Source organism: Beta vulgaris, chromosome 9 (assembly GCF_026745355.1).
Source record: "Beta vulgaris subsp. vulgaris cultivar EL10 chromosome 9, EL10.2, whole genome shotgun sequence".
Lineage (NCBI taxonomy): Eukaryota > Viridiplantae > Streptophyta > Magnoliopsida > Caryophyllales > Amaranthaceae > Beta > Beta vulgaris.
In genome coordinates, this window is record NC_079210.1 from 38,483,924 (window position 1) to 38,497,915 (window position 13,992).

The window sequence follows — 13,992 nt, forward strand, 5'->3', positions numbered from 1 at the left end:
CTCCTTGACTTCTAGAATTGATGCATTAGCTAATTGTCCAAGTTGAAGTTCTACATTTCTATTAGAAATAGCAATCTGATCAACTTTAGCTTCCAACTTTTCAATTCTTTCAGAAGTAGCATTAGCTAGTTTTTCAATAGCTAGTTCCCATGATGGTCTAATTTCAAATTGTTTTTATCTTTGGTGGAACCCTGGTGGATGGTGTGAATTAACATTAATTTGTTGTCCAGGATTCCTCCAAGAGAAATTAGCGTGATTTCTCCGGATTATAAGTATTAGAATATGGATTATTTTATGGGGGCTTATTAGAATTAGAAACATATTGAGCTTGCTCCACATTAACACATTCAGCAGTTAAATGAGCACCTCCACACAAATTACATGGCATAGTAGCAGACATAGAATTGACATTACTCATTTTAGTAAACAAATTAACTAAGTTGTCAACTTTTGCATTTAACATATTAATTCCTTCTACTTCATACATACCAGCAGCATTCTTTGATTTACTCCTATTATTAGACCAATGATAATTATTAGAAGCCATTTCTTCAAGTAACCTATTAGCTACTTCAGTAGTTTTACCCATTATTGCACCTCCGGCGGCCGCATCTATAGTTATTCTAACAGATTCATTAGACCTTATAAAAAGTTTGCACTAGCAACCAATCAGAAACACCATGATGAGGACATTTACGTTGTAAATCTTTAAACCTTTCCATGCTTCATATAAGACTCCCCTCATATTGAGCAAAACTAGTTATTATTTGTTCTAAACTTAGCAGTTTTCCCGGAGGAAAATATTTACTAAGAAAAGCTGAGATAATGTAGCCTATGTTATAAATGAATTAGGTGGATTAGATTTTAACCACATTTTAGCTTTATCTCTAAGTAAAAACGGATACAAACCAAGTCGAATAACATCGTCAGTCACTCCATTTAACTTAACAGTGTCGCATTTCTCAAGAAAAGTTATTATATGTTCATTAGGGTCTTCATTATCTAGGCCACTAAATTGGTCTTGTTGAATTATTTAAATTAAAGCAGGGTGAAGCTCAAAATTATTAGCAGAAATAGTAGGCCTTACAATACTTGAAGGTGCACCACTAGCATTCGGCATCGCGTAGTCACGTAAGGACTTTTCATTGTTGTCATCCCCCATCTCTACTGGTTTATTGTCGGATTCTTCAGAGAAGATGTACTCCAAATCAAAATCTGACAGCTTTTGTATTTTCTCCGACCTCTTTTGTTTCCTTAGTGCACGAGCTGTTCTTTCGATCTCTGGATCAAAAGGAATCACAGTACGATTAATCCGTGGCATACACTAAAAATAAAGTATAAGAGCATAAAGTTGTTAAATATAAAAGTTAGAATGGATAAAACAATAGAGATTAATCTCCAAAATTAATGTTGCATAACTTCTAAATGCAAAATATGAGCAAAACTAGTAAAAGACACAGAATGCAGCTCTCTAAAACAATGTCTTAAAATCCAAAAACTACTAATGACCAAGAAAAATGTATAAACTAATGGCTAACACTAAATTATGAAATCAACTAGAAATAAAAATAAAAATAAAAACAATGGCACTCTAATTTAACCAACAGAAGACTAGCTAAATAAACAAGTATGCGTAAAAATAAACAAGTAGTACTAAGAAATACTTTGTCTAAATTAATATCAAAATCCCTTTAATATGATATTGAACTATTGCCTTCCCGGCAATGGCGCCAAAAACTTGGTCGATTTTAAAAGTACCTTAAAATACCGCAAGTGTATGGGTCAATTAAAGTAAATATAGGGTAAGCAATATATCGTTTCCCACAAGGAAGTATAATCAACTACCAAATTAAGAGACACTAATATTATCTAGACGATCCGGAAATAGTAAATGGTGGTGATAAACTAAACTACTGTAGTAATATGAACTATTAATTCTAACACTAAAAAGTAGGATAATAGGTAAGAATCAAATATGAGAGAGATAGTTCTAGGTTTCGGGTTTCACATTTTACTTACTACAATGAGATTAAACTAGTTGTTGGGTTGAAATAATATTGGGTTGCAATGATCGAACTTCCTATGATATATTATCTCCTCTTCCAAGGTAGAAAACGTGTATTTATACTAATCTTACGCCTACTTCCGTGGTCATAACAATTAATATAAACCCATTACTAACGAGAAATTCATATAAAAGACCACCCCAAGTAGGGATGGCAATGGGGCGGGTCTGGGTCGGATCCACCTGGACCCAGACCCAGACCCGTTTATTTTACACAGACCCAGACCCGCCCCAGATCCGTTGGGTCTAGATTTTTCAGACCCAGACCCAGATCCGCTGGGTCTAGCGGGTCCATGGGTCCTTACTGGGTCCTTCTTAGTTTTAAGTTTTCATCACATTTTTGAGTATATGTAATCAAAAATTTTCGCCCTAATATATATAGGTTCTTGTATCCATGGTTAAAGCACTCTCTAAGTAAAATTTTAATAATTAACTCATAAATATTAAAATGTTACAACTTATAAAGTTACATGTCTTAGTCGAGTTACACCACTAACGAGTTCACAAAATCACAACTCATAAAATTTTAGAGTTTAGGTAAAAAAAAAAAAAATTCTAATATGCAAATGGGTCCGTGGGGCGGGTCTGGGTTTAGCATATGTGGACCCGAACACAGACCCGACCCATGCTCTTCGAGACCCAGACCTGACCGAGATCCATTGGGTCTAAATTTATAAACCCAGACCCTTATAAATGGGTCGGGTCCAAGACCCATTGCCATCCCTAGCCCCAAGTGTATAACTATTTCTAAAATTATACTACTTGACGTTTAATAATCCCTAAAATTAATATTGAAATTTCACTTCCGCTAATAATCCAATATCTTAAACATATAATCAATTGGCCAAATCAATTATATGAAAACAAACCAAGATTATCAAATTGCAATTATAATAAATAAAACCCAAACAACCAAATTCAATTCATTGATAGAAATATAGAAGACTATTTTTCTAACCTAGAACATATAAATTTAGCAACACATATCTAAATTAACCCAATTAATTGGAAGTGAAAATCTGAAATTAAACATAGTAATTAACATAAACTAAGAGAAAAAGATCAGTTGTGGAGAAGCATAAAAATGAATGAGGGCTGAGTCTGAGAAACATAAGGGACATGAATATTTCATTGCTCACCAAGCAGGCCTGGCGCATTCACCAAAATAGCTCCTCCCTCATTCATCGACTATACAAGGCTAAATATCACAATGACCCCCTTTCAAAGGCTATGGAGGGAAAAAAAACGGTAAGCAGCTCTTATGCTTTTAGGAGTATGTGGAATGCGTCAATGGCTTTGATAGACGGTTTTTACAAACAAGTTGGGAATGGGGAAAGCATTGATATAGAGAAAGATGATTGGGCGGGAGTTAAAAAAAAAAAAAAAAAACAGATGCTGGGAGTGAGGGAGCTGGAGTTACTAAAGTGGCTCACTTGATAAAGGAGGATAGAAATTGGGATGCCTCGTTAATCTGGAGATTGTTTGGAAGACACGAAGCAGAAACCATCTTAGCCATTAAGGTTCCGGAGGAAATCCAAGAAGATAGTTTGGGGTGGGGGAAAACGAAAAATGGGAATTATACTGTAAAGTTGGGATATTGGCATATTCATCAGGAGGGCAAGAACGAGATAAGAGAATGCCATGTCTCAAAATTCGTTTGGAGTCTTAACATCTTGCCCAAATGGAAGATGTTCATGTGGAGGATTATCAATAATGCCTTGCCCACAGCGCAAGGATTATTAAAAAGAAAGATTCAAGTGGATGGCCATTGTAAGTTGTGCAATGAGCATCCAGAGAGTGTGGAGCATCTCTTTAGAGATTGTCAATTCTCCAACAGGATTTGGATGGCCACAATGGGAATCAAAATTGAATCAAGCACCTCGAAGATGCCTTTTAAGGACTGGCTAAAAAACTTCATGAACTACTTTAGAATTGGTAGGCCAGACATTTCGAAAGATCAGAGTGAAATGAGTGCAATGAGTTTTATAGCAACACTGTGGAGCATTTGGCTACATCGAAATGAAGTGATATTTAGAAATACTAAATCAAATCCACAGGGGGTGATGATAATGTTTCAGGAAAGTGTGAAAAGGATCGGTAGGATTGATAAAGAGGGCCTCAGACCAATTGAAGATAGAGCGAAGACCAAAGTAAGTAAAAATGAGGTCCAAGAGTGGGTTGTCGGTTCAAGGCATCAGGGGAGGGTGATCACAGTTAGTGTAGATGGGTCTTGGAAAAAAGTTAAAAAAGATAAAGGAGCAAAGGCGGCACTAAGAGCTTCAGCGCAAAGAGAATATTTGCTAAGTCTCCGGTTCAAGCAGAAGCCTACGCCGTGATGCATACCCTGGAAGAAAACGCATTAATTGATAATCTTATTATCCAAACGGATAGTATGGAGATTGTGGCAGCTCTTCATGATCCGGAAAGAGCGGATAAGGACATTCGTGAGATAATCCATAAAGTAATTATGCTGGCAAGGAAATGCGTTTTTTTTAAATGTGTAAAATCTTGTAGGAATATTATTCATAAAGCCCACTCACTTGCTAATAACGCAAGGAAGGAGAGGCTTTAGCTTGCTTTGTATGTTGTTTCCCTTTGTAAAAAAAAAAAAAAAAAGGAGAAAAGAGAGATAAACTCCAGATTCATATGACAAATCAGATGAACGCTTCGTGCTCTCGCTGATGCGTTCTTCCTCTGTTGTGCGTCGCCTGTTGTTCGCTACTGCCTTCTGTATTTCTCCTCGTCTCGTCAATCCTCTGTATCCTTTATCCCAATGCTGCATTCTCCTCCCTTCGTACTTCCCTCCTGCTCCCTGATGCTCTTAGGTCTTATTTTAATTGCTGCTCCCCACTTTAGTCTTAGGTTTTTTTTTTCCTCTCTTTTGTTTCTTAGGTTTGCTTTTTGTTCTTTTGTGCTCAATGCTCCGTTTTGCTGTTGGTCCAGCACCCTTTTCTTTTTCTTTTTGATTTCTTATTTTGTCTCCTCTTTGTTTCTCTAATGGGTTTCAAGTTGATAACCTCCTTTTACTTTCTTTCTTTTGTTTCTTTTTTTCTTCTTCTAATTTTCCTACAAATAATTTAATAAAGTAATAAACACTTAGGCTCCAAAATAAATTATTTACATAATAAACAAATACTACTACTATAAATATTAGATAAAACAAATTAGCATGTATGAGTAGTATTAAAATCAAGCAAGTAATTTCTTGAGCGTATTTCTCATATTTTAAATCAACCTTGTAACTCAAGTAACTTAACTGTTATTATATTAAAATATGAGAAGAAACATATTATAAGTCTCAAAACTTATACTAAAAAGTAATATAATAGGCAGAAATCATATACTTCATCCGTTTCTAAATAAGTGCAACATTTGCATAGTGTTTACTATTCACAATTGAAACTTTAATTAGCTTTGGTGATTTACATTTTAGGAAAAACATAGTCATGTGGGATCTTGTTAGATTCGTCGGAATGTGAATTTTTTTAATATCAATTTTTTATAATTTTTACTTATTGATAATTGAAGATATTAATGATTAAAATAATGCATTGACAAACGTGAAAACAAGAAGTGCTGTACTTATTTAGAAACAGAGGAAGTATAAAACAGAGCCTTATCAGCATTCTCTATCAAACCTATTGCGCTTGTTGTTCTGGTCACCACTCTTTATGTACTTACATTTTTATATTCAGCAATATCAACAGAGTTAGAACTGAACATTAAATTTCACTGAGCCACAACTATAACACACTGAGATGCATAGGATGGAAGGCGAAAACGAGAGCGAAAAAGCGAAAGGGCTGTCGAGTGAGGAAAATGATATCCTGCGGAGATCAAATAAGAAATTCAAACGGATGGAAGAGGATTCCTTATTGGGGGAAAGAGATGTGTCAAAATCTCCTTTGAGGGAGATTTCAGAAGAGGTGTCTTTTGTGGAGGAATCTTTGGAGACTTCGCGCAAATCTCCCAAGACTATCTCATATAGTCAAGCAGCCAGAGGGTTTGGGTCCGCAAATAACCCCCTGTATGATAGTTCTAACATGGAGGAAGATGAAGTTTCTGATGATGATATTCCTTTGGAATGTGATTCAGACGACGACAGTTGTCCAACAATCCATCTCACAAAGGAGGAAAAGAGGAGGATTCGTCAGCCCTGGCGAAATTCGCTTATAACTAAATTATTCGACTGAGATCGAAATGGAATCTTAAGGGAGATATAGCATTAACAAATGTTGGCCATGCTTACTATGTAGTTCGCTTTAACAACATGGCCGATTATGATTTTGTATTGACACAGGGGCCATGGTTGATAGGCGATAACTATCTAACGATAAGAAAATGGGTTCCGAACTTCGTCTCTGATCAAGAACCTATCAAGAAGCTAACAGCTTGGGTTCGGATCCCACATTTATCGGTGGAGTATTTTGACAAACAATTTCTTCATAAAATTGGAGCGAAAATTGGAAAGGTGATAAAAATTGATCGAAACACTGAATCTATGGATAGAGGGTAGTATGTTCGTTTTTGCGTTGAAGTTGATCTCACAAAGCCATTATTATCCAAGTTCCGATTAAATAGTAAAGTTTGGATTATCCAATATGAAGGGTTACGTTTAATCTACTTCAAATGTGGACACCTTGGGCATAAGGAAGATGCTTGCAATGTGTTTCGAATCCAACAAAGGGATAACCCTGTGCCTATAACCAATACGGACATAGCCAATGGGACCATTCAACGGGAGGTGGAAAGCGTGAGTCCTCCGAAAGTGACTGAGAAATATGGTAACTGGATGATGGTCACTAGATCAGGACGAAAACCCTTTGGCAAAAGCAAGAATAATCAGGATAAGCGTGGTCCTAGTAAACCAGGTCCAAGTCAACTCGAGCACTCGAGCCCATTTGTGGCTCAACAGCAGATTCAGGAAGAGTCGAAGGCCGAGGGATCAAGTTTTGGAGTCTTGGATCAAGTCAAGACAGTAGCAAGCCTCCAGAGGGCTGAACCAAACAGGACAGTTCAGTTGGATGAGAAATTGGAGAGCAGTTTGGGTGGACCCACGGGCGAGGCCGTTAATTTAGGCAAAAGTTCAGGAAACAGTTCAAAACAACTTGGAAATCATGCTTGTATTGCGGCAGGTGAAGATTCGGTTATGGAGATTAATTCTCCTGTGAATTTAGGTAAGTCTTCTACTAAGGAAAGAGTGGGCCGTGATGAAGATATAGATTCCGGGAAAATAGGTAAATCTTCTCCTTCAATTCCTAAGAATCTTTACCTTCCTAAAATTGTTCCGAGAGGAAACCCAAGGGAGGCCCGCACCCCGTTGGGCCCCCAAAACCGCATCCATAATCGTAGTAACCCTAAATTCAAAAAAGGTGCCCCTAGGCATAATTCTTTGGGAAAGTCCAGTGTCTTAGTTGGTAAAGAGAATTCAGGAGGCTTGCGGGGTAAACACAAAGTGTCTCCCTTAACTATTGGAAAGGGTTGTGAAGATTCAGTTCCCTCTGCGAACGTGGCTGTTGGTCTTAGCCATGAATCCTCAACGCATCCCAACGACTCTGACCTCCAGGATTCCTCCTTCGTGCGAGTTCTTCATAGACACACAGACAGAGGGGCCTTCGATGATAGAAGTTCACCCGTTAGCCAATCGGACCCTTCTCTTTCTGGATACGTTCCTTCCCCCGGAACACAACCCTCCGGCCATGATGATGGAGTTTCAGATCCCGTATGTTACGGATGGACCTATGAGAGCACTCAGGGAGGCTTTCCTGAGGGTTCTTCCTAATATTCCTCGGAATATGTACGATAGGTTTCCCATATTTCCAATGTTTAATATGTCATTAAAAATTATGGTGTGGAATGTGCAAGGTGTTGGAAATAAGATGACAATTTTGTGGGAGCTAATGAGAATTAATGACCCTACTGTGCTAGCCTTGGTTGAAACTCACATAAGTGGCGAGCAGGCTCAGAGAATTTGTGATCGTATTGGTTTCTCAGGCCAAACTAGAGTGGAAGCAGAAGGTTTTCGGGGTGGAATTTGGCTATTCTGGAAAGCCGAGATAGTTACTGTTACCCCATATGACAATCATAGTCAGCATTTAACTGTAGAAATCAAGCGAATTGGTGATGATCCTTGGCTCTTCTCTGCCATATATGCTAGCCCAGACTCCTCGCTGAGACATGACTTGTGGCGCGAGCTAGAAAAAATTAAACACCAGTATACGGGGCCGTGGCTATTAGCGGGAGACTTCAATGAAACATCCAATGTGCGGGAAAGGAATGGTAGTGAATCTTCAGAGATGCAGCGAAGATGTAGAGCCTTTGCAAACTGGATTGAAAATAACGAGCTTATTGACCTGGGATGTACTGGCCCGGAACATACATGGTCGAGGGGTCTCTCCCCGGAGACTTTTAAGTCTGCTAGGTTGGATACAGGCCTTGCAAACGTTGAATGGAAGTTGAAATTTTCCGAAGGGGATGTGAGAAATCTCCCCAAGTCACAATCGGATCATTGCCCGATATTGATTAGTACATCTGGATTTGCTCCGATTCCAAGGATTATTAAACCTTTTCGCTTTCAAGCGGCTTGGCTCAATCACCAAGCGTTTTATGAGTTTGTTAGAAGGAACTGGAATTCGGGTGCCCCGATTGTCCCCTTCTTGAAACAGTTTGCTGAGAAACTAAATAAATGGAACAAAGAAGAGTTTTACAATATCTTCCGCAAAAAATCGGAGTTATGGGCTCGTATTTCGGGCGTTCAAGCTCTTCTTTCCAAGGGGAGGCAGAACCATCTCATAAAGCTTGAAGCAAAATTAAGACGCGAGATGGATGCAGTTTTGGATGATGAGGAAGCATTATGGTTTCAAAAGTCTAGGATGGAAGCTATTTGTGATGGGGATCGCAACACTCGATACTTCCACCTTTCTACTGTAATGCAAAGAGTAGAAACCGAATAGATACGTTGCAAAACGAGGGAGGCGAATGGGTCTCAGATCCTCTCGTAGTTAAGGATAGTTGTTCGGTATTGGCAAGATCTCTTTTCGGAGGAGGTTGGCCAAGCATCTACGGATCGGCTTCCCAGTGATTACTTCCCTCGAATTGAGGCGGAGGATTTTGAAATAATGATGCGCCCCCTAAGTGAAGCCGAAGTATCTGTTGCGTTAAAGAGCATGAAACCTTACAAGGCCCCGGGCCCTGATGGGTTTCAACCTCTTTTTTATCAGCGTTTCTGGGACATGGTGAAGCCTAATGTAATGAGATTGGTCTCTGAGATTTTAGCTGGCCGCGAGTTCCCGGAAGGATTTAATGATGCCTATATTGTTTTAATTCCCAAGATGGAGACCCCCCAGTTTGCGAAACACTTTAGGCCTATTGGACTTTGTAATATCGTCTACAAAATTGTTACAAAGGTGATTGTCAACCGTCTCAAACCGGTGCTGCCCTCGTTAATTTCCCCTACTCAGTGTAGCTTTGTCCCAAAACGTCAAATTACAGACAACATGATTATTGTTCAAGAAATGTTGCACTCAATGAGAAACAAGCAAGGGAAAAAGGGTTACATGGCGGTAAAAATCGACTTTGAAAAAGCCTATGATAGGCTTAGATGGGCTTTTATTCATGAATCTTTGATGGAGTTACGTATTCCGCAACATCTAGTGGACATAGTCATGACTTGTATCAATTCAGCTCACCTGCAGATTCTTTGGAATGGTGAACCTATGGAGAAATTTTCTCCATCAAGAGGAATCCGACAAGGGGATCCGTTGTCTCCGTACTTATATGTTATTTGTATGGAAAGACTAGCCCATTTGATTGATCAAGAAGTCCATAATGGCAATTGGAAACCGGTGAAAGCTAGCCATGGTGGGCCCCCTATTTCAAACCTTGCATTTGCTGACGATCTTATCTTGTTTATGGAAGCTTCAGTAGAACAAGCGCAAGTAATGAAGTGGTGCCTCGATCGGTTCTGTGCAGCGTCTGGGAGTAAGGTGAATGTTGATAAATCCAAAATTTATTTCTCCGCCAACACTCACTTGGATATTCGGGACGCCATTTGTAACAACTTGGCTATGGAATCTACTGATGATTTTGGGAAGTATCTAGGAGTCCCTACGATAAATGGAAGAACCTCAAAAAGGGAATATCAATATTTAGTTGACCGAATTAATGGCAAACTAGCCGGTTAGAAGACAAGACTCTATCAATTGCGGGGAGAGCTACCCTCATTCAGTCGGCCCTTAGTTCGATTCCTTATTACACAATGCAATCCACAAAACTCCCTCGTTCGATATGTGATGAAATTGATAGGAAAGCGCGCAGCTTTCTGTGGGGCGAACAAGAAGGTAAAAGGCGCGTTCACTTAGTAGCGTGGGAGAATATTTCCAAACCGAAACAAGAAGGTGGGTTGGGTCTTCGGTCAATGAGACAAGCAAACTCGACATTTCTTGCGAAGTTGGGATGGCGCCTCCTAGCTGAACCGGCTTCGCTGTGGTCACGAGTTGTGCGGGCTAAATATTGTAATAATCGATGTGACATCGATATGTTCAAGGAAAAATCTAATGCTTCTAGTACTTGGCGAGGCATTTTGAGTAGCATTGATATTGTCCGTAAAGGCATTAATTCGGCTGTGGGAAACGGGGCAAAGACATTATTTTGGCATCATATAGATGGGCCACATCCGAGCCTCTGATCACTTTGGCGAGCCCTATGCCACCCCTAGAAGTACAAGATGTGACTGCTAAAGAGATGTGGGATGTCGCTACGGGTTGGAAACTGGATATGTTTGCGAATTATCTCACGGAAACAAGCTTGAAACTTATTGCTGCGCATGAGTTGGTAGATGATGAGGAAGCGGTTGACGAAATATTTTGGAATGGTGCTCCGTTAGGCGGGTTTACTATAGGATCAGCAATGAATATCCTTAAAAATAATGAGCTGAATTCTATGAGTGACAAAGGTAAGTGGCGAGAAGTGTGGCGTATCCCAACACCACAGCGGATCCGTTTCTTCATTTGGCTTGCGATTCAAGACCGCCTCATGACGAATGGTAATAGATTCCTGCGTCAACTTACGAGCGACCCTATGTGTTTGGTGTGTGGGGAAGTTGAAGAGAATGCTGAGCACATCTTGCGAAGATGCCCTGTGGCTAGGATCTTATGGAGAAAACTTGGTCTCATTGAGCATCACAGCTTAGTGGAACCAGATTTGGAGAATTGGATATTGAAAAATATCCACAAGGATTCGAGGATGGGAAGTGAATGGCCTAAGGTGTTTTCTGTTACGTGTTGGTGGCTGTGGAGGTGGCGCAATGATAGAAATTTCAACCGGAACCCGAGTATACCTGTCGACCAAGTGAGTTTCATTCTCTCGCGTGTTGGTGAAATAAAGCACTAGTAGAATAAATGCTACTTGCTGCGGTTAAAAAGTGCCATATTGCTGCGGTTTGGGACGTGCAGCAATTAAGGGCGCAGCAATAGGTATTAATTATATTGCTGCGGTTTTAAACCGCAGCAATATATGTCAGATATTGCTGCGGTTTTTAGGCCAAACCGCAGCAATATAATTATGTGTTATCAGTTTATAAGAGAATATTGCTGCGGTTTTGCCTAAAAAACCGCAGCAATATTCCTTTTTTTATTGTTTACTTAACCGCAGCAATATTCCTTTTTTTATTGTTTACTTAAGTATATTGCTGCGGTTTTGGCCTAAAAACCGCAGCAATATGTCAAGGTACAGGTAAAAAAAAATTTTTTTTTTTTTGATATTAAATTTAAAAAATTAGAACCAGGCAAATAACCCTTGTACTATCCACCAAATTTACATAACAAATGAGCATCAGATCTTTTAAGAGAAATATAACAACAAATGAAACTAACATAAATCAAAAAAATCGAAATGAAAATTCTAACAGTATCTAAATCGAAAAACTAAATCTAAAAAAATTATAACAATACAAGAAGAAAATCAGAAAATCAAATCAAAAAAAAAAAAAACTAAAATCGAAGAATTAAATTTAAGCAAAAAAAAGAACTAAAACAATCTGCTTCGCCTGTCGCCAGTTTCGACATCGCTGAGGCTTCGCCATTTGCGATTTAGTGGTGGAGCGATGGCTGAGATATGTAGACCACAAGCGACGATCTACGGCCGAGATTTGTAGACCACGCAACTCTTGAACGCGAAGAAGACAAACAAATGCCTGAAAGTCGCCGGAAATAAGGAAATTAAACTCGCCGGAAAGGAAGACAAACAAAACAAATCTGAAATTCGCCAAAATAAAAAAGAAACAGATCTGATGTTCGTTGATGTTGAGAGACGAGGTGCGGAAGCGAAACAGAAGAAGATTCGTTAAGTTTCTGCTTCTTCACCGGCGAACGACCGCCATTGATGGAATCCCCGAGCAATTCGTCATCGTCGTCGTCACTGATACGTCTTCTAGCGAAGGAGGAGGTGCACTCTCGCTTCAGTCGTGATTCAATGGCTGAATAAGCTCGCATAGAGAGAGAAAGAGAGGGGTTTCTCTGATGAAAATAAGTCGCAGAGAGAAAGGTTGTGAGTGAGATTTGAATAATTTCTCGCCTAATGGTTTTGAGAGGAAGGATGAGTGAGAGAGAGGAAGGATGAGTTGAAAACGGCGCTCAAGGAGGAATGACAAGCAAACCCTAGTTGGGGTTTTATTATTAATTTTAAAGGACACATATTGCTGCGGTTTTGGGCGGGAAACCGCAGCAATATATTTTAAAAATATTTTTTATTATATTGCTGCGGTTTTCCGCCCAAAACCGCAGCAATATTAGTCTCTCAATGTCCCACATTTTTTTCAAAATGTAGTCGTTGAACAATATTGCTGCGGTTTGGGCGTGAACCGCAGCAATATTGTTATTTTCTATTTTTTCTTTTCTTTTTGTGTGTAATATTGCTGCGTATAGGTAAAACCGCAGCAATATCAGCGCAGCAAATAACATTTATTCTACTAGTGAAGGCAACCATAGAGCGTAATGAATTTGCGAGGAATCCGACGCCTAGAAGGAGACAAGAGATTTTGGTGAGATGGCAACACACCCCCGTGAAGGTTGGGTTAAACTCAACACAGATGGGGCGTCGAAAGGCAACCCAGGACCTGCTAGGGGTGGGGGGTTAATCAGAGGACCAAGAGGTGAGATACATGAGGTATTCGCCCTGAATTGTGGTAGCTGCTCCTGCACAAAGGCAGAGCTTATGGCTGTTCTACGAGGTCTATTGATTGCTTGGGAGGGTAATCACAAGCAGGTACTTGTGTCAGTTGATTCGGAGGTTGTAGCCAAACTCCTTATAAGTGATGCTCCATCCTCCTTTCCGTATATTCACATAATAAAGCGTTGTCTTTCTCTTATTGCTCGCAAAGAGTGGAAGATAGCCATTGAACACTGCTATAGAGAGTCGAATCGGGCGGCGGATTGGCTTGCAAATATGGGTGTTCATGCAGTGGAGAAGGTAGTCATGATTGAGGCGATCCCGAACGATCTTCATGCTATTTTATTGGAGGATTTGAGTGGAGTTGCCTGGAATAGGATGGTCCCTGCGTAACTGGGTGTGCTATAGTTTTAGTTTTCCTTTTTTTGTCTTGTGTGTGATTAGGTTTGTAGTTTTCTTTTGGTAGCGTCTTTTTTCGTTCTCTTTATTTTGTTTTCTTTGTCTTCTTGTATTGGGTTTTTTTGCACTCTTTTACACCAAAAAAAAACAGAGTTAGAAGCATGAGGCTCCTGTTAGCATCCTTAACCTTGATATGAGCGACCAATTCTTGCAACTTCATATCCTTTTTCTTGTGCCTCGAGTTCTTCTTATATTCTCTCCAAGAAGAAGGTGACTTCTTGATGATTGCATTGACTTGAAAGTGATGACAAATTAATATGCCTTCAACGATGATCAAAGAAAACAGATTTTCATATTGATGA

The 13,992-nt window shown here is 39.5% G+C and overlaps 1 protein-coding gene and 1 non-coding gene across 2 annotated transcripts; both read left to right on the forward strand.

The window, feature by feature from the left end:
* The first annotated feature begins 675 nt into the window (after positions 1-675).
* On the forward strand, positions 676-780 carry LOC125493936 (small nucleolar RNA R71). Its single transcript, XR_007270259.2, has one exon. It is a non-coding gene; the product is annotated as a small nucleolar RNA R71 (small nucleolar RNA).
* A 7,131-nt stretch (positions 781-7,911) lies between these two features.
* Positions 7,912-9,018, forward strand: LOC125493650 (uncharacterized). The gene has a single exon (XM_048637130.1). It carries the CDS (start codon positions 7,912-7,914, stop codon positions 9,016-9,018), a length of 1,107 nt encoding a protein of 368 aa, XP_048493087.1.
* The last annotated feature ends 4,974 nt before the right edge of the window (positions 9,019-13,992 follow it).

What these genes read in the sequence shown, in the direction of transcription:
- LOC125493650 (XM_048637130.1), top strand. Translation starts at nt 7,912, where the DNA reads ATGGTGTGGAATGTGCAAGGTGTTGGAAATAAGATGACAATTTTGTGG.